We start from the raw sequence: 22,055 nt of genomic DNA, 5'->3' as shown, positions 1-22,055 counted from the left end.
TGTAGTGCCTGCTCAAAGGCAGATCTATCTCATTCATTTGTGACTCCAATAAAGTATCTGAATCTATTTGAAAATTATAAAATGCATTTGTGGATAGTGATAATACCTTAGTTATAATACATTATTTATATATAAATTCTTAATGTAAAATTTGCTTGAGTACACAAGTCACATAAAATTCACTTATGTGACAATTTTCATTGAAATTTATATAACCTTAAGATATTTAAGTATGGAAGATGGGCCAATGGCCCATCTATTTTCACTCACTTTTTACAACTCTTCTTAGAAGCTATCACTTTGAAATTATTATTATTATTAATTATAGTGCCTTTATACATAGCAGTTTTCTTCCTGAGATTTATTTTCTAAAACAGCATTTTTCCTGGATACATTTAAGTGTTGAAAACCACAGAAGAGTCATTTAGTTCTGTGACACCTTCTACAACTCTCTCCTCTCTATTCCCAGCAGTGGGACTCTTCTGTTTGGACATTTGGTCTCCTTCAATTCCACATTCTGCTACCCCATTCTCAGTTCTCCTGAGATGTAGAGACTGTTTTATTTGTTTAGGGTCACTCAGCTATGAGGCAAACTCACTTATTCTGAATCCATTCTTCTTGTGTTACAGTACTCTCAGTTTCACTATGAATGCGGAATAATGGACTCATCACCATCAACTATTTATATCCCTCTTTCTGCCAGTTTGTCTTGTATGTTCTTTTTATAGCAAGAAGAAAACAAAACAAAACAAAAAACAGTCACAGACTGCATTTCCCCCACCCCTGATAATCCAGTCTCCTCTTCCACAAACTCTACTTCAACGCCAGTGATGCACAGTGGGCATCTGTTTACAGTCTCTGTGCTCATCACTCATCTTTAAAACATTGTTTTCCAAAGGTCATTTTTGTTTGTTTGTTTTGCTTTTTCCTGATGCACTTCTTATTACAACAGAGAATCCTGACTATGCATGCAGAATGTACTACACTTGAAAACATCAGCACACTAAATCGGTTCCATTCTCACTTTGCCCTCCACTTAGCATTCTGTCTAGCAACTCTTATTTTCCCAGCCTATCACCCTTGCATCACTTCTTTGGGATAAACACTCACTACATTCCTTGTTTGAAAGGTTATGGGTAGACAAAAGCTGTTGATTTCCTGAAAGAACAACTGACCCATTTCTACCACAATTTAGCCTTTGCTTAGGACAAATGGGATTCATGGACTGATTTTTCATGGTACAATCTAAGCTTTGGAGTCAGAGTCTAGGGTCCAAATCTTGGCCATGCAACTTACTATAGCTGTAAGGGTTGATGGATAGAGACAAGTCACAGATGAAACACTGTTTTGTGGTATACAGGTCTTGAGTATATTTAAAAAAAATAATCTTTACACTTCCAATTCTTTAAGCAGTCAAAGCTGAACATAATTTAGAGCAGCTACTTATAAATTTATGTTTTCCAAATATCTTAAAGTACTTTAAAACACAGCTGTTGGCCTGGGACAAATCTCATTCATTTCTTTCTCTTACTTGCTACATTGATTATAAAAATAAAATGTTACCAATGATTACTACAGGATCATGACTAATTATCTCATGACTCTGTATAGACTTTCTGTTACCGAGTCCAAGCTCACTTTGTTCATGTATGACAGGCCAATAAATTCAAGAGATGAGGTACTGAGGCAAGGAATGTGACTTTATTCAGAAAGCCAACTGACGGAAACATGCCAGGCTAATGTCTCAAAACAGCCATTTTGTCAGTGTCTGGATGCCAGTTTCTTTTATACAGCAAAGATGGTGGAGGGGGGGTGCACCGGAGGTGAGAAAACAACGTAAAAAGCCCATTAATCTCACAAATATAACCTGGAATAGACAGCCGTGGAGAGTGCAGTGAAAGTGAAGGTGCAAGTCGCTCAGTCACGTCCAACTCTTTGTGATCCCACGGACTATACCGTCCATGGAATTCTCCAGGCCAGAATACTGGAGTCGGTAGCCTTTCCCTTCTCCAGGGAATCTTCCCAACCCAGGAACTGAACCAGGGTCTCCTGCATTGCAGGCAGATTCTTTACCAGCTGAGCCACCAGGGAAGCCTTGGCCAGAGGGTGTGTTAATCTCTCTCTTCCTTTAGGCATCCACAAGTGGACAGGATCCTGAACAAAGGCACCTTTGGTTTAATATTCAGGCAGAGGGGCAGGGTTCCTGAGGCAGGCCATTACATGTAAACAGTATCCTTTTCGTGAACAAAAACAACAGGAAGCAAAGTTTAAAGTAAGAGATCCAACATGGAGTCATAATTGGCTCCTCCATGCAACACCTCTTTCTTGTATAGATGCTTCCAGTTCAGACATGATCAAATCAAGTCTTTTGTGAATTCAAAAGCAGGCAAAAGTGACTTCATTTTTGGTTAACTGGCATGTCAGTAAATACAACGTTCATTAAAAGACTCATTTTGACAAGACAAGCTCTATTTACTATATATAAATTAATGTTGAACTTTGTGGTAAATGTTAGAAAGAAACCAAATAGGAACTCAAAGTCACTGTGGCTTCTTTAACATTTGTGTTTGTGTTAGAAACAATTGAGACATTTGAAATGGAAAAAAATCATTATTAATTTATATATTATTAGACAGCTTTATTATGATCAAATTCTCCTGACGTTTTATGAAAGATTGATGCTATATTGGCAATAAAACATTAGCTTTAGCCTCCTTTGTCTTGACTGGACCATTAAATAGTTGTAGCACTTTTGATAAGTCATTTGGTATCTAGGAACCTCAGTTTATACATTCATAAAAGTAAGAGCTGCAACAGAGAAGACCCACTGAGATCTTAAATGTTATGATGCGAGGAAGGTTCTTAATGTTAATACTACTTATATTTGGCTGCCATCACAATTTGGTTTTTCAGCCTGTACCTACCACAACATGGTTCAGTAAGCCTGTGGAAACATCTAGCCCCGTAACCTCTTCCTTTGCTTCCAACACCATCTTGGCTTAACCTCTTTCCTTACACAGCTTAGTATCCAAGATCCGCTATTTCAATCACTCTGTTGCCGTAACCATGGTATCCATCTTCCCATTACACAAAACTGTACGAAAAATTAATTTCAACCCTCTTTTTCTTTTCCCTGAGGAAAAGTTCCTTACAAGGTGGAGACTTTGAAAAAATGGTAGCCTCTGATAATTTAAGATACAAATATAAATAAATGTGGATGCTAGCTGAATACGTTCACAATGTGGTTTGGAGGTTAAGCTAAGTGGTAGACAAAATTTCCTAAAAAAAAAAAAATAGCATGATTGACTTTAAAATTTTAAAATAATCTATATCATATTCTTTCCATCCACAAAAAACCAAGTACAAGGAAAAACAACGAGGCAAAGAGTCAAGCACATATTTGAGTATTTGTTACGTGTAAAGCATAATACGAAGCCATAAAATACATGTGAACCTTGCCGTTAAAGTGGTCACCTTCAGAACAGATGCACTAAGTTTAAGTCTGGACCATTTACTGACATTATTTTGTTAGTAAATATTTAGTAGTCACATAAAAATAATTAATTATAAATACCTCTATTTTAAGCTCAAATTATTCCCTAGCCTGGTTCCCATCTCTTAGCCAAAATTCCAGTGATGTAAGCTTTTACCTTACCTATAAACCCAAAGAGAAAATTTACCATTATCTGTTTTGCTTTGATTTTAATTTCTAGTGAGAGATGCCCATCTTCTACTCTGTTGTACTCAAAATAGGAAAACATTTTAGAGTAATGGGAACCATTTACCTAGCAGAGAATTTGAGAAGCAAACAGGAAAGAAGACAAAGTGAATATGACAGAGCTTCCAATATTCATTTTCCATTTGTCTCCTAGTAAGAAAAAAACTAATTTACACCTGACTATATCACTGAGGCAAAGGGACTGCAAGTCTCAGCCTACCTTTTAACTGGGTAGTTAGTGTTGGTTGCTTAGTCATTTCTGACTCTTTGCAAACCCATGAACTGTAGTCCACCAGGCCCCTCTGTCCATGGAATTCTCCAAGCAAGACTGCTGGAGTGGGTTGCTATTCCCTTCTCCAGGGGATCTTCTTGACCCAGGGATCAAACCCGGGTCTCCTGCATTGCAGGCAGATTCTTTAGACTTTGAGACACCAAGGAAGCATAACTATTCTACTATGGCTAGCAAATGAGAAATATTTGGAAAAGGAGGATGGTGTGCCCCTATACCATGCTGCTATTAAAAAGGATGACCTAAGTGCTCTTGGATCATAAAGGCCAGGCTCAGAGAGCAGAGAGCTGAAGGAGCCTGGGTCCCGCTGACAGGGCCAACAGGTCCATTAGGCTCAGTAGGCACATGACACTTCATGACACTTATGGGAGACCATAAACATTTTACAATTGTTTTAAAATAAAAAAATAAGTGAACTTTTAGGCTTAAGTATATATAGTATTAATATGTCATCTTTATATCAACAGTAACAAAACATTATATATATATCTTTGATGGGGGTATGAGCTGATGAAGGTAAGCATACTCCAGGTCCAGAAAATTTACAAGGCAGGCCTGCTTCCTGTCCATGAGAATCAACTAGCCCTGCATTTCCTCCTGCTTCCTGTCCATGAGAATCAACTAGCCCTGCATTTCCTCCTCAAAGTATATCCTAGATGACAGGAAGATGGAACTTCTATTTTGCTTAAGCCACTACTACTTGGAATTTTCTGATACATACCAAGAAATTGAATCTCAACTGATTAAAGAGGTAGGTACTCACATTGACTTAAAAAAGGTACTCAATTAATACAGGGTGAAAATCATGTATGACCAAACATGTCAAATATTGCATATGGGCCACTTCCTTTAATATTACCAGGCTGATAGCATTTGCTTCATCTTTCAATAGCTATGTTACGGATGTATGTCTGTGTTCCTCCAAAATTCATATGTTGAAACCCTAATCCTCACAGGGATGGAATTAAGAGGTAGGGCCTTTGGGAAGTAATTATATGATGAGGGTAGAGTCCATCGTGCTCTTATAAGCAGATACACAGACAGTGCTCCTGCCTGATCCACCATGGAGGGCTACAAAGAGAAGACCACAGTCCGCAGACCAGGAAAAGTGCTCTCATTAGACACCGAATATTTCAATATGTTAATTTTTGGCTTCTCAGCCTCTAGAACTGTAAGGAGGAAACATCTGTGGCCTGAGTCACCCGATCTATGCTGTTCTGTTACAGGAGCCAAAGCAGACCAAGACAAAGCAACTCTCCTTCCTGTACACTCCAGCTTTCTAGGTTCCGAGCTAAGGTTGGTGTTGTGAAAGTGAAACTCAGCCCTGGCTCTGGGCCACCTACCTTACATTACTAACAGTCTCTTCATCTATAAAAAGGAGTCATTACTAATTGCTACACAGGATAATGTGAAAAGATATGAGCATGTATAAAAATTCAAATTTAAGTACTATAAAAATGTCAGACACGCTTGTCTCCCTTACGTAATGTCTTTCCAAGTCTGTCCTTGAAGATTCTTTTAAGTAAGGGCACATAGGGGAAATGGGCACATTATAAAATTTCAGGGCCAATTCCGCTTAGGAGGCACAAGACATTTAGGAGTCACTGTAATGATGAATGGGATCAAGCTTTGTTTGATTTACAAACAAAGTATATTTTCAAGAATAAGTTCCCCCCGCAAACTGTTAAATAACATGCATACATATATGATATAGACTATAAAGTATATGTGCATGAGTATACATACATATATCTCTTTGGTAATTATTTTGGTATGAAATGAAGCCAAATTATTTTAGACATCAATTTTCAGATGTGTCAGTCCAAGTGGCTTAAATCTAGAACAGAGATAACCGTACTATACTTCACACTTCGCAGTGCCATCTTCTGACTATCAGTGGAAGTGCAGTTCCAGTAAAACGGCAGCACTGTTTAACTTCCTAGGGAAAATCTGACTGCCATTATTATCACTATTATTATTTAACATAGATTGAGTTCAAACAATAAGTCTGTTATTTTTAACAGACTTTCTCTTTTTTTGTAAAAGAAAAAAAATGACACTATTCATGACACTATTCGCTATTCATGACACGGGGTATTGTGAAGGTTCCTGTGCACCAGATACCTTGGGTCATGAATACACATTGCACGTATGTGGATACACACTCTAGTCCCATGTGATTCTCAGCAGATCCTTTGTTTCTGAACTACCTTCCAAATGCCTGACATCATAGATTTTAGTGTTAATGTTCACTGTATAAGACCCAGACTTTGAAGCTATGCCTATTAAATCACTGGCTCAAATTTCACCTCTACCTTAGTAATTTTGTGATTTTAGATATATTAACTTCTCTAATCCTCAATGTCCTCATCTATAAAGTACTTTTATGAAGTACAAAAGAGCATTAATTAAAGTAATCCTACAGAAATGTGTAGTACAGTTCTTACACATAGAAATCTAACAATAACCTTTAACTACTATTATCATTTAAAAAATTAAATTATGACTCCAGGCAGTAAGACAACTTCCCCAGGATCGCACAGGTAGAAAGGGCTAAGCTGCGGTTAGGGCAGGTCAGTGTGATTCCCACCATAGGTTTCTAAGCTCCACAGTTGAAGCCTGGAAGCCATCTGGAGCCAAACAGTAGGACACTACAAGTCGCTGGTGTGACTCTGAAAAACGACATCCACAAATAAAGACAGTATTATACAAATACACAATTATTTTTCTTTCACAATAAAAACACAATAAAATGAAATGTTTTTGCAAGAACTATAAAGAAAGGCTCTTTTGTCATATTTACTTGTGAGCTTAGAGCATGAGAGGAAGTCACATATTTATAACTTCTCAATGTGTAAATCAGAACACAGGAGGCTATTGCAGATTTAGGGTCATTCCAGTGTTGTACGTTACACGCTAGGAGGCGCCACAGCACAGTGATGGGCTAAAGGGCTATTGGGTGTTTGACTTCAGGCTCCACTACCTAGGACCCTAGGGCTTCCCTTGTGGCTCAGCTGGTAAAGAATCTGCCCGCAATGTGGGAGACCTAAGTTTGAACCCTGGTTTGGGAAGATCCCCTGGGGAAGGGAAAGGCTACCCACTCCAGTATTCTGGCCTGGGGAATTCCATGAACTGACTGTATAATCGATGGGGTTGCAAAGAGTCGGTCATGACTAAGTGACTTTCATTTCACCTGGGAGCCTGGGGCTTACCTGGTAGCTCAGTTGCTAAAGAATACACTTGCAAAGCAGAAGAATCCCCATAGACAGAGAAGCTTGGCAGGCTACAGTCCACGGGGGTCACAGAGTCAGACAGGGCTGAGCGACTAAGCGCAACAGCACCTGGGAGCCTAGCGGGCTATAGTCCATGAGGTTGCAGAGTCAGACAGGAAGTGGGAAGTGTTAGTCACTCAGCTGTGTTCGACTCTTTGTGAACCCCATGGACTATAGGCCTCCAGGCTCCTCTGTCCGTGGAATTCTCCAGGCAAGAATACTGGAGTGGGTTTCCATTTATTTATTCAGGGGATCTTCCTGACCCAGGGATGGAACTCAGGCCTCCTGAGCTGCAGGCAGATTTTTTACCATCTGAGCCACAGAGGAACAGGAGGGAGCGACTAACACTTTCACTTTTCACTTTCACTTACAACTTTATAGCCGAGGACTAGTAGTCTAATCCCTGCAGTGCCTTAGTTTCCACAGATATAAAAGGGAAGCAATAATAGCAACCACTTCACAAGTAAGTCTTCTGTGAGGATTAACCTAGTTTAAGATATGATCTGTTAGCTCTTCACTATTATCAAATCATCTTTCAATTTCTTTATTACTCCAGAAGAACTAATACTGCAGAGAAGATGAGAACTAAGACAGTATGGATGACACAGTTGTATATTCTATTTAATACATAAAATTAATTGAATCAATTTGATTTTCCACATCAGTCAAAAGCAACTGATGCTAATGAAGGTGAGGGAGATCAACATTTTTATCAGGCTAAATATTATTCCTACTTGGTCTAAAAACTCAAATTTCCTGCCCCAAGTAGAAGAACAACAGGCGTTTATATAGCTTCATGTGCAGATCTTAGTTTTCATCGCCTCTTTATCATATACCTTGAACTGATGAACATGAAGAAGGATGTTGAGGTAAGTTTTCATTCTTTTCATTGTTATCTATAAGATTTCACCTTACTGTCAAGTACTTTCTAAATAGAGTTACCCCTTGATAAATCCATGTCATATAGTTTTATATCATTCAGTTTATTTGAGCATTTTCTCAGTCCTCTGTAGAAAAGCACAGGAGGCAGAGAATTATTTTCATGTAACTTGACTGATAAATGCAGCCTGGTATGTGACAAGATACTCATCTATTAAATTTATTTACCTACATGTGAAAATAGGTGTGGTTTTTGTCAAAGCAGCACTGTCTTTCCATCTTTGTGACTTCAGCTACAATGTCCACGTTAAGCAAACGTGCAAGATACCAGTGTTGTAGATGCTACAGTTTCAAATATTGGTTTTCAAATATTCCTGTGCATAGAAAGCACCCAAATTCCACATTCAAATGAAAATTCCTTGGCCCTTTCCTCAGAAAATCTAATCTGTCTGCAGTAGGAACGAGGAAGTAGACTTTTTAATGTGTCCCTGGGGATTCTGACTTAGGTACACTGAGGAGTATACTTCGAGAAATATTGGTCTGACACATATATGTTTTCTACATAGAAATACTGAAATTAACTTGCAAATTGTGTGCTTATATAATACGGTTCCAATTTATCGAGTTTAAAAGTAACAAATTTATTTGGCTCCTTAAGAATGTTTTCAATGTAGCCTGTCCCACATCATGCAAACTTGCAGCTACTTGCCAGCGCAGTTTAGTTTCAGCAATTCTTATTTTTAAGTTATTTTTTTCTTCAGTGTGAATTTATACAGAGATTAGACATTATGGGTATTGCTATAGTGTCATTCATAAAATGATTCTCAGAAATGATGAGCTAAGATCCAGGAAAATATGGACTAAGTGTTTAATTTGCCCAAAACTCCTCCTCTGTAGTGATAAAACAGGTTCAGGTACAATGTGTTACAAGAATGTAAGGGCTGAGTGACAGAGAGTAAGCATCTGGCATACTGCAAGGCAATGATTAGTCCTCAACATTACTGGCTGAATCTGTGATTCAAAGGTTGTATACAATACCAAATTAAATAAAGACCTAGATAAGGGATTCAATAGTTTTCTAAATTGTAGTGGCAGAAAAAAATGTCTGCCTCCATTTTTATACGAACATTTTTCTATGAACTTTTCTTTGGAGAATGAGCTCACATCTCACTTTGTGGCATCTGAAGATGTTCTCAACATTATAAAGCTTACTCAACCATATCTGCTTCTTGCCAACATGCCACTTCAATTTTTCATGCATTTCCTTATTTCCTTTATAATTCAAAGGATCCCCCCTCCACCTCCCAGCCCCACCTTTCCTGTCTGATACTAAAGACTTAATTTACTGCAAAGGCCTGCACTGAATGACTGCTAGCATAAGGGAAGACAAAGTTAAAAAGAAAATGACAGAAAGCAAAAAAAAGAGGAAAGCTCATGACTCCAGACTTTCTCTTCTACTTCTACCATCTCAGCTCATGCACACAGCATTCAAAGTGCCCTAGGTATTAGGGTTCTCATTTTCTTCTGCCGTCCCAGCCCTTCTCCACCAGATCAAGACTAACCATACCCCACTATGAGACTGCTTAATTTTAAAATTGAGAATCCTCAACTTGTCCAAAGGCTTGTTTGTATTTATGCTGTCCTACTTTAAGATATATCTTTTGATCCTGCCATCTCAAACTTGAAAAATGAACTTTCTTTAAAGGTATTTGTGTGATACGGTAATATAATTTCAATAACTATATGTAACATTTAACTAGACTAGCAACATTATTAACAACACAATTTGGAGCTGTCAAATTCAGAACAGAAGCTAGATCATCATACTCATTTTCCATACTATTTTTTCTTGAGGGTGTTGTACATGTTTAAATCAGTGTTCCTAACTGGAACTGATTAGGGTGATTTAGAATTGACTTTCACATTGGCCTCAAATCATCCACATGAGCTGGGGAAATGCATTCTCCATTCAGGTATATTTGTTTGTTTGCTTGTTTTTATCTATACTAAGGGAGGATGCGGCTGAGTTCCAAAATCTGTTCACCAACACTTTTGAGATGGTAGGATGACATCATTGACACAATGGACATGAGTTTGAGCAAACTCTATGAAATAATGAAGGACAGAGAAACCTGGAGTGCTACAGTCCATGGGTTCACAAAAAGTCAGACACGCCTTAGTGACTGAATAACAAAACTTTTGTCTTACCTACACCAAGTGTAAGTTTTTATTAAAGACTGCTCTTTCTGACATGCAAGTACATTCTGTTAGGGTAAAATAAAATCTCTCTGATCCTTTCAATCAAATGATGTAAAACTAGTAATATATTGAGCTGTATTTCTCTGTGCTAGACATTACATTTTATGTACATTAGTTTATTTGATCTTCTTGACAAATCTATGAGAAAGGCAATGTTATCGCCTCTTCATTGATGAGAAAAATGTGGCTGTGTTAGTCATTCAGTCGTGTCTGACTCCCTGCGATTCCATGGACTGCAGCCTGCCAGGTTCCTCTGGCCATGGAATACTCTAGACAAGAATACTGGAGTGGGTAGCCCTGCTCTTCTCCAGGGGATCTTCCCGACCCAGGGTCTCCCGCACTGCAGGCAGATTCTTTACCATCTGAGCCACAAGGGAAGCCCAAAGCGATGTTAATTGACATTTCTAAACTCATGTGGCTAGTATGGCTGACTCAGAGTCTGTTTGTTGTTCTATGTTCTTTGGCTTTAACACATAGGATCCCACAAATACTTTCTGTAATCTCTACCTCATTAACCTCAAACTCTCACTGGGTAAGTGTTTTTAGAAGCTCAAAGTTGTGTGTTGAACAGTCTGAAGGATGTGGAACTAGAAACTCTTTTGATGATAAACAGGAGCAAGTCACAGAAAATCACATCATCTATAGGGACATGAGATAAAGGCTGGCCCGGAATCTGCATTAGTCTTTGTCGATACCTTAGCTCAGCCGAAAGGACTACTTTAGAAGGCGCAGGCCATTGCATGCTTTTTGTTCCATGTTCTCCTAAGGAGCATTTTCACTGAGTTCAATTTTCTCCAGACCCTACCCCTAGACGAATCATATCAGGAATAAACTATGAGTTTATTATTTTGGCTGTGTCAGTCAAGAACTTTGAAATTCACTTAGGGGAATGATTTACTTTGATTTTTAATAAAATATTAAATTTTGACTTCTTGAGGTATCTAATATAAAAATCAACACACTACACTAAATTTTAATTTCTACACATAGTAATAGCTAACATGCTTTAGGATTTCTTGAAGGACCAAAAATATAACGATGTGTATGCACTGAAATAGAACTTAAATATCCTTTCTTCAATCCTAATGGCATTAAATGTTGGGCATTATTATTTCCCATTTTATAGATGAGAAAGTTAAGTCTCAGAATAGTTAAGAAATATATCCAAAGGAAGCAAGTTAATGATACGCATGTGTAGAATAAAATCTATTACCACTTCACCCTAAAAAATGTTACTAACAATAAATTGTTGACAGGCTATGATGAAAGTATAGAGATATATAAACCAAACAAAATGTAATGTCACCATAAATTAAAGCTAGACATGAACATATTTAGGAACTAAGATAGTTCAGTATGCTACTCATTGAACAATACCACACAGTTGCAGTATAGGTTTAATAGGAAAGGAATATGTAAGCAAATCTAGGAAATACACTTAAAGAAAAGAGTTTCAAAGAGAAGATTCCAAAGGTACAAAAAATATTCCCTTACAATAGAAGTCAAAAGCCAAGAGGAACCATTATTGGTGTGTCTCTTATAAGGTAAACTCTGTACAAATGTGAGAACTCATTTGTAATGCTGCTTCGGGTTTTGAAAATGCCCTGGGATCTTTTTAAAGCCAACTCATTCTTCAAAAAAACAGCTGAATACAGGTGAACAAATGGTGTCCAATTCATTATTGTAATTCCCTTTGAATATAGCCTGTTGTTCTGTCATGATTCTATCTGGTCAGCGAACTTAAATTACTTTATACTCTACAATAACTAGAATAGCTCTGGATATAAGGTAGGCAGCAATTATCCCAATGCGGCTTACTTACAGAAGAGATGATGTGGAGAGTGGTCATATGATAGAAGAGAGAAGCAGTGCAGAAAGTTCTGGGTTCTTGTTTTGGTTTCCTCTGGTCTCAGTCATCCTGGACCTTGGTTTTCTCACTTCTAATATGACGGGCTTTTGATGAGAATACAACCTTACATTCACAGCACGCTTCCCGATAACAGACTCTTTAAAGTACACTCAAAGAGATTAAAACACTCGAAAGCAACACCAAACAAGTCAGACATAATTGCAATGCAATCACTACCTATAGTATAATGATGTCTCCTAGTGTTTATGAAAGCATTTTCAGAGCACAGTGTTTATTTGGTTGAACTTTAGCTTGTGTCTGAATAAAATGGTTTACTTTTGATATTTTGTTTTTTGTATCTTATAAACATGAAGCGACATTTCTAAATGTCCCAGTAAACACATGCCCTTTTCTGATGCAGATTTAACATGATCTATGCCTTTTCTTTACCCTTAGCAGCAAATTATACCCTGTTCTATGATCCACTCAACTGACATACAGACACATATGCATGCACACAGAGTAATCTATGGCAGAAATATATACATTGTTTTCATTTAATGATCAGAATTCCATGGTACAACTATGAAGAGTTTATGATAAATATATGCACGCTAGCTGAGAGCACACGATCTCTAGAGCTGTTTCCAAAGCTGGTTTAATATAAAGTCCCTTTTATGTGTTGTTTCTTAAGACATATAGTAGTTAAGCTTTTTCTATATTAACAGTTCTCAAACTGTTGTCAATAGTAGAAAAAAATATACATTTTCTTTCCATAATTTTCCTAAATGTCTATACTTTATAGAGCTTGCTGATGCATGATGAAATTGATTAACAAGTAGAAAATAAAGCTGTAGAAACCTTTATACCAATCTTGCCTATGCAGCTTGAACACATCCTTTTTTATTCATTGATGCTTATGCTCACAGTATTGACTTAAAAATGTATGCACTTAAAATGCAATTTAATTTACTTGTAGCTATATAAGTTAAATATCTAAGTATGTACTTTTGTGCTCAATTATATTCTACATGGTAAAAGTAAATGTCACAATTTTTCATGATGTTCATGAAAGTCCACAGCACTTGGCCGTCAAAACATATTTTAAAGAGCAAGGAGAGTTACCAGGTAATCCTCATTATTTCTCCTGCTTCCCCTCTTTTTTGGCAAACTTTTCTTTCTTTTGCATGATAACTGTCACTCTAGTGAATTTTGTGTCTTCCAACTGATTTGCACCCAAGTTTTCATTTATTCTGCTTTGTCCAGATCAATCACAGAAACAAAAATTTCATGAAAATATCAACCATATAGTACTACCTGCATGGGCTAAATCTGTTAAGCACTTTTACGTTCCAGGAAATATGATAAACTATTTTTTTAGGTGTACTCAGTCTTTACCACAGCCCCCTCTTATTTTCTACATGAGGAAACTGCAAAAAGAGGATAAGCAATTCATCTAACATCACACAACTAGCAAATGTTGAGCAATATTAAAGTCAATTCACCTCAGTTCAGTACAGTCACTCAGTCGTGTCTGACTCTTTGCGACCCCATGAACCGCAGCACACCAGGCCTCCATATACATCATCAACCCCTGGAGTTTACCCAAACTCATGTCCATTGAGTCGGCGATGCCATCCAACCATCTCTTCCTCTGCCAATCCCTTCTCCTCCTACCTTCAATCTTTCCCATCATCAGGGTCTTTTTAAATGAGTCAGCTGGCCCGGCATCAGGCGGCCAAAGTATTGGAGTTTCAGCTGTAACATCAGTCCTTCCAGTGAACACCCAAGGCTGATCTCCTTTAGGATGGACTGGTTGGTTCTCCTTGCAGTCCAAGGGACTCTCAAGAGTCTTCTCCAACACCACAGTTCAAAAGCATCAATTCTTCAGTGCTCAGCTTTCTTTGTAGTCCCACTCTCACATCCATATGTGACTACTGGAAAAACCATAGCCTTGACTAGACGGACCTTTGTTGGCAAAGTAATGTCTCTGCTTTTGAATATGCTGTCTAGGTTGGTCATAACTTTCTTTCCAAGGAGTAAGTGTCTTTTAATTTCATGGCTGCAGTCACTATCTACAGTGATTTTAGAGCCCAGAAAAATAAAGTCAACCACTGTTTCCACTGTTTCCCCATCTATTTCCCATAAAGTGATGGGACCAGATGCCAAGATCTTTGTTTTCTGAATGTTGAGCTTTAAGCCAACTTTTTCACTCTCCTCTTTCACTTTCATCAAGAGGCTCTTTAGTAGTTCTTCACTTTCTGCCATAAGAGTAGTGTTATCTGAGGTGATTGATATTTCTCCCCCAATCTTGATTCCAGCTTGTGTTTCATCCAGCTCAGCATTTCTCATGATGTACTCTGCATGTACGTTAAATAAGCAAGGTGACAATATATAGCCTTGACGTACTCCTTTTCCTATTTGGAACCAGTCTGTTCCATGTCCAGTTTGAACTGTTGCTTACTGACCTGCATTCAGGTTTCTCAAAAGAAACGTCAGCTGGTCTGGTATTCCCACCTCTTTCAGAATTTTCCACAGTTTATTATGATCCAAACAGTCAAAAGACTTTGGGATAGCCAATAAAGTGGAAATAGATGTTTTTCTGGAACTCTCTTGCTTTTTTGATGATCCAGTGGATGATGGCAATTTGATCTCTTGATTCCTCTGCCTTTTCTAAAACCAGCTTGAACATCTGGAGGTTCACGGTTCACATACTGCTGAAGCCTGGCTTGGAGAATTTTGAGCATTACTTTATTAGCCTGTGAGATGAGTGCAATTGTGTGGTAGTTTGAGCATCCTTTGGCATTGCCTTTTTTTGGGATTCGAATGAAAACTGACCTTTTCCAGTCCTGTGGCCACTACTGAGTTTTCCAAATTTGCTGGCATATTGAGTGCAGCACTTTCACAGCATCATCTTTTAGGATTTGAAATAGCTCAACTGGAATTCCACACCTCTACTAGCTTTGTTCATAGTGATATTTCCTAAGGCCCACTTGACATTGCAGTCCAGGATGTCTGGCTCTAGGAGAGTGACCACACCATTGTGATTATCTTGGTCGTGAAGCTCTTTTTTGTACAGTTCTTCTGTGCATTCTTGCCACCTTTTCTTAATATCTCTGCTTCTGTTAGATCCATACCATTTCTGTCCTTTATTGAGCCCATCTTTGCATGAAATGTTCCCTTGGTACCTCTAATTTTCTTGAAGAGATCTCTAGTCTTTCCCATTCTATTGTTTTTCTATTTCTTTGTTTTGATTGCTGAAGAAGGCTTTTTTTATCTCTCCTTGCTATTCTTTGGAACTCTGCATTCAAATGGGTATATTTTTCCTTTTCTCCTTTGTTTTTCACTTCTCTTTTTACAGCTATTAAAGTCGATTACAAAATACTTTTTCTTTCGTTATCATCAGCAAAAGTTATGTCTAATACTGCTAAATTGGCATTATTTGTTCTTTCCTCTGTTCACACTTGAACCTTTGTTTAAAATATTGTTAATATTTATACAACTTTATTGATAAATATTTATGAACATAACTAGATTCTAGATATATGTATTTGTAACTAATTTATTATTTAATTGCCTTGATGCCTTATGTAACAACTAACTTGCACTTTTTATGTGTGATAATGAAAAGATCTCTGAATGTTAATATATGAAGATAAGTTTAAATGGATTTTTTTGGGGTTTTCTAGAGAAGAAAGTTTAATATTAAACATTATCTCCTTAAGCAGGGTACTTAACTTATTTAGCACTATTTATTAAAGAAAGATTTTCTTCTAGAAGTCAGTCAAAAATAGGCACCCATTCACCCAACCACACACCAACACTCACATAACATACATGAAAAGCATAATTTCATTACATCCATATAGCCCTGCCAGTGGTTGCCATGATTTTTGCTTCCTGGTGGGTAGATCAAGTTCTCTCTTTCAATTATATAGAGTTTTGTCTGGGACAATTGTACCATCAATTCAATTTGAGAAGTCTCTTTCACTAGTTATAAAGAAAATTTAATGCACAAAGATAGTCCCCAAATAAGTCATTAAAAAAAAAAAAACTGCTATAGGAAACGGGCAATTAAGATGCACAAAAGGAATTTAAAAAGTCAACACATTTTTGTTAATATCCTCTTAGCCTAGAAAATACATTTCTCTAATGCAGTTACACAGAATGGAGCAATTTCTGCCAAGACATTTATGCTGGGTCATACAAAGGTGGGTAGAGTGTAAGACTTGTTGTGTTCAGGGCTTGGGACAAAGAATATATATACTTCCACAGATCAATGTGGGGAAGTTATAGTAAGACTCCTACCAATATCAAATTTATTTTGTTTAAAAATAAAATATTTTTGTGCTTATTGGGTTATTACTATAACTCATCTTTCTTTTATCCTATCCATCAACTTGGTTAGATTAAGGGTGGAGCAAATAGGAGCCTGAGGCATCTTCGATATGTAGTACCATCTAATAATAGATTCCAAAATAAACACGTGGTATGACTGCTGGTCAGAGGGCCCAGGACACACCTCTAAGGTGACTCCTGTTGGGAGAACTATAACCGACCATCTGCTTAAAGTTCTTGCTTGATGGAAAACCACCAGAAGTCAGTAAACCTTCCCTCCTCCCTGCCATGTTCTCTCCCCATTAAGTCATTTAAAGCCAAAGGTATTAAGAGCAGAATCACAGCAGAAAGGAACAAGAGGTTCAGCAGAATAAAGTATGAGCCTTCTCCAGCACTCCATGGGTCCCTTTCACCAAGAACTTCTAAAGACTTTTTTCACCCTACTATTCCTTTCTATACCTATACTGCTTCTTTGTGAAGTGAATTGCTGGCTGCCTTCGAATAGCATTTAATGCTTCTACAGAACAAGGCTGTTGAAAAAGTATAGTCAATCTACTCCGAAGATATATTTGCTTTCTTTGATCACATTTATTTGTGCATAGGTTAAATGGCTTTATGCATTAGGTACATTATTCATAACTTTAACTCATTAAAAAAATTTATATGTACTTTATAAACAGGAGAGACAATATGCTAGAAAATTAAACAGCTCTTTTTAAATCTATGAAGTTTAGCTGTAAAACAGAGAACAGTTCTTGGCTACTGTTGAAGGTGAACATTTAGCTTTCTTTCAGGACAAACTGGGCTTCCAGGGTAGGTGCTAGTGGTAAAGAACCCACCTGCCCATGCAGGACACATAAGAGGCATGAGTTTGATCCCTGGAAGAGGCATGACAACCCACTCTAGTATTCTCGCCTGAAGAATCCCATGGACAGAGGAGCCTGGCGGGCTACACTCCATAGGGTCACAGACAGCTGGACACAACTGAAGTGACTTAGCATGTACACACACAGGACAAATTAAGTAGCTCTGACCGAGGGGCATAAATGTTCCCTATGGTGAAAACGATGAATTTTTTTGTGCTTCAGCATCTAAGTTGCTACAGAAAATACAGGCATAAGAAACAAACAAAAACAGAAAGCTATTCAAAAATTCATATTTAAAAGGCAGAACTGCTTTAGAGTTTTCATCCCTGTGGGTAGAATACTATTATACTATTATGACCATCCTTCTCTAATTGCAGCATTTGCTTTAGTGAACACATCCCTTTACCTTAAAACAGAAATGAATTTAGCCCTATTGGAAGGATAACAGCAAGAGCTATACCCAGAAAAGAGATGTTGAAACAAATACACATCAAAAGTCTCAGATCTACATTTTTAATACTTTGAAAAGAACTTAATAATAAAAGACAAGTGATAATACCCAAAAGATATAGGAAAATCTTGAAACTGCCACCCTCTGCTAATACATTCAACACGACTGAAGCAGGTGAAATGCCTTTGGCTTCACGTACAGGACCACTGACAAGAAATTAAGTTAGCCAGAAGTCTTTGGCTAGAAAACCCACTCTCACAGGTGGCCATAGCTTAACCACAACAGTTTTTTTCTCAGCAGGACAATAAGCTCATCTCAACTAATGCAATTATTCTTGCAAACCTGTTCAGCTCAGGTTCTAACCCACACATTAACTGAATGCCTACAAGAACTCTTAATTATTACAAAGAGAATAGGCTTCTGCTAGAGTCCACTGAAATCATAAGCTCTTCTTGGCAAAATGACATATTGATAGTTCCAAATTCATTGTCAAGTTCTCTGATTTTCACAAAGTAATGTGGGTATCCCGTAAGATTAATTGTTACAGACTAATCACAATAATAAGACATACCGCCCATTAGGAAAAGTTTTACTCTTTTAGGTCCAGTGTGTTCTTTTTGTTGAGTGGGCAAGAGGGAAAATTTAAAGAAGACTGGTCAGTTTTCACATACCATAAACACTGCAGATATTTCCTATCTAAAGCAAGCTAGGAAAAAAAAAATAAAGTAAGCTAGGGACAGCTCATTCAGTTTTTGCTGTAAAATGTGCACTGACTATTTTAAAAAATTTTCTTTATAAGAATTAAGTTTTATAAGCCGATGGCTCTTTGTTTTTGCATTATGTAACCAACATTAAAACTTTGGAAGCTAGAGACTATAGAGTTTTCTGAGTCACTTAACTTATAGTGTCCTTAAAAAGCAAATGTACTTTTGGAACACTAAGGATTCACTGTACTTAAAAATCATGTGGGCAGAATTTCCATTGTTTAAATATTTATAATTTTCTGAATATATTGACAAGCACCTACTCAAGTGCCCCAAACTTGGAGAATTTGCTTTCTCTAGAAGAATCCACAAGTAATTACTAAACCGTAACACAAGAGTTCAAAGTGGCAGGACACTTTAAAAAATAACTGTTATGCATGATTTGCACTGAATTGTTTAGAGCTAGACACAAACATTAAAATGGGCTCTGTAACTGGAACAAGTTATTATAGTATCGGGAGGCAGTGATTTTAAAATCATCTGCATTTTGTGAACTCCAGTAATGAGCAACCCTAAAAGAAAATAAAGCATCTGATTTATATTGCATTTTAGCCTAGGAAAGTTACCTGGGCTTTGTTTGCAAGCAAAGACTAAGTTCTTCAACTCTTGGGGCTACATCAAACAGTCCTCACACTCAGAAGAAAGTTGGGGTACAAGAGCCTGATAGAGGGTGTGTCCACTGGAAGTGGAATCAAGAATTTCACTGCCCTGATTTTTCACAGATAATGACTTTCCTTTATACTTCTCAATTTCAGAATTAGATATAATCCTATTTCCTCTCTTTATTATCCACCAGACACATAATCAGATAATGTTTCCATTCACATAGATTTGAAAAGATTCTCATCCTGTGTGGGTCATTTTATTTTATAGTGGCCAAGGCAGAGAGACTGCTGCCAATATGATGTTCAGGCCATGCAGAATAAAGGCTCAGTCCTGGGCAATGAAACAGTCCACCTTTGTTTTGCCCTTGTGGAAGAAGAATGCAAACCTATCACCAACTTTGGGACTTGATCAACAGTGGGGAGTCACAAAACTCTTTTCAATCACTGCATTTTAAACCTTCACTAAAAATAGCTCCTCTGTGCTTGGACTTAATGTCCCATCTATGGCCAGTAATGGAATACACTACTTAATTGTTTCTGACTAGGGTCCTTGCATCAGCACTCTGAGAGTGTCTTCTAACTTTTAATCGCCTGTGTGCTCTTTAATTAGACCTGCTCACAGGACAGCCAAGAGCAGTCAGCCCACTCAAGATGTTAAAACAGTCTATTTCACAAGTCCAGGAACTTTTGTACATGGCTAACCATTTCCTAAGATTTGTCATTTTTTCCCTGTGCCTTAAAATCAGACATACTGAGGGGAGGAGGTCATCTCTGTGGCTATTGAGACAGCTCCAATGTACTGAGACACTGCTTGGTGACAACCCTCTCCTTGTCTATCGAATTCCCTTCTTTATGTGGTCTCCTATCCGCGTGTTATCTGTCGGCTATCACTAGGGCTGGAGGGAAACGCGTCTTTGAAAGGAATACTCGGTCTCCTCACTGGGAGGAATACGAGAATTTCTTTAAGGACTCGGATAACTAGAAAAGGGTTCCACTTCCCCAGAATTTCAGAGTCGGAATTATAGAGACCTCCCACCAAGCCCTCCGCCCAACTTAGGCGGGAGATGCAAACGGCCGAGGTGTCTGTCCTTGGCCCTCACCGGTGACCTGCCGGCAGCGCCCCTCGCCTCGGGTCACTCACGCTCCCGGACTCACCTGGTGCCGAGGACCAGCGCCGGCAGGAGAGGCAGCAAGTAGTGCGCTGGGCTGAATTTCATGCTTGTCACCTGCCGGGGTCCTCCTTTCCTCGCTGCCTCCGCTCCCCCGCTTCCTCCTCCAGGTCCCGTCGCTCCTCCTCGGTGCCCGGCTCTGTCCCCGGCTCTGAGCCCTCTCCAGCAGCGGACGGAAGTAAACCGACAAACGGACGGCCGCCTCGCGAAGGCAGGCGCTGAGAGCGGGGAGTATCTTCGGGAGTGATGTCACCAGCGAGGCGAGCCCTGCCCCGGATTGTTCGGCGCCGCCGCTCCCGAGCCCGGAGGGCGCGCTGTCACCCGCGCCGCAGGCGGCGCGCGGGGCGGGAGGGGTGCCCGGCGATGGCCCCGCGCGCTCGGGCAACGGGCTGCGCTCACTCGGCTGCACGTCCCGGGCCCCGGGAGCTGGTCTTTTATTCCCGCTTGCCCAGAGGATGGGGAGGTGCGGGGCGGGGGCCAGGGGAGAAACCTAGTCTGCCAGTAACTGAACCTGCATCCGCGGCAGGAGGTGAGCCAGAATGCACTGGGGAAGATTCTCAGAGGCTCAGAGTCACAGGCAAGTCCCCCCACCTGGTTAAAGCGTGTTTGGAAAAACGGTGCTCCGGAGGGAGAGAGTGTTTAAAACGTTAACTCGAATTACAAACGCGTAATGACTCGTCGGATGCGAATGGAAGGACTGGAGGAGTGAAGAGCGTTCAGAAATGCACCCTGAGCCCCTATCGCTATTGCGAGCTTCTTAGTCCGCAAAACGTGGACTGGGAAGAGGTTTCCGGACACTTACGACGTCTGTGGCTTCTGTGTTTTGAAGATTTCTGATTTTCCTATAATTTCAGTTTATCTATTTGTACCACCAGCTGGCAGTGGGGTTGCAGCTCGTGGTGCCCCAGTTGCACACACCTAAAGGGTGGCTTGTCTTCAGGTGAGGAACCATAACTAAAGAAGTCATCAAAATATTAACGGTAATTAACTCGGAGTGGTAGTACTGGAAGGCAGAAGGTTTTATCTGTCTTCCCCACCCCCACCCCCCGCATATTTTCCAAATTTTCTATAATGAACACCTGATATTTACTAAGCTTTATTTTGAAAAATTAATAAGGGAAATGAAATAACAGAACTCTAATACAAAATAACATTTTGCAAGTAACCTAGAAAATAGAGCCAACTTTATCTAAGAGATGTTCAGTTCTAGGATATTTGTAACATGGTGTGTGTGTGTGCTTATGTGTACTCCAGCAGAGAATATGTATGCCTGCTAAGTCTCTTCAAGTCCTGTCCAACTCTTTGGGACCCTATGGACTGTAGCCCGCCAGGCTCTTCTGTCCAGATATTCTCCAGTCCAGAACACTGGAGTGGGTTTCCATGCCCTCTTCCAGGGGATCTTCCCAACCCGGGATCAAACCCACATCTCTTACATCTTCTGCATTGGCATGGCAGGCAGGTTCTTTACCACTGCTGCTGCTGCTGCTAAGTCGCTTCAGTTGTGTCCGACTCTGTGCGACCCCGTAGACGGCAGCCCATCAGGCTCCCCCTCCCTGGGATTCTCCAGGCAAGAACACTGGAGTGGGTTGCCATTTC

General features: G+C 39.1%; 1 protein-coding gene across 3 annotated transcripts in view; it reads right to left on the bottom strand.

Annotated features, from left to right (window-relative positions):
* LUZP2 (leucine zipper protein 2) overlaps positions 1–20,865 on the bottom strand; it is a 517,912-nt gene extending 497,047 nt beyond the window's left edge. The window contains exon 1 of one of the 3 annotated variants that reach the window (XM_027532163.1): positions 20,446–20,865. In XM_027532163.1, the coding sequence (XP_027387964.1) occupies positions 20,446–20,507 (62 nt within the window). In that variant the 5' untranslated portion in view covers positions 20,508–20,865. The remainder of the gene's footprint in view (positions 1–20,445) is intronic. The other 2 variants (XM_027532165.1, XM_027532164.1) reach the window with 2 other exon arrangements.
* Positions 20,866–22,055: the final 1,190 nt, after the last annotated feature.

Source organism: Bos indicus x Bos taurus, chromosome 29 (genome assembly GCF_003369695.1).
Source record: "Bos indicus x Bos taurus breed Angus x Brahman F1 hybrid chromosome 29, Bos_hybrid_MaternalHap_v2.0, whole genome shotgun sequence".
Taxonomy (NCBI): domain Eukaryota; kingdom Metazoa; phylum Chordata; class Mammalia; order Artiodactyla; family Bovidae; genus Bos; species Bos indicus x Bos taurus.
This window is presented reverse-complemented; position numbering and strand designations above follow the sequence as displayed.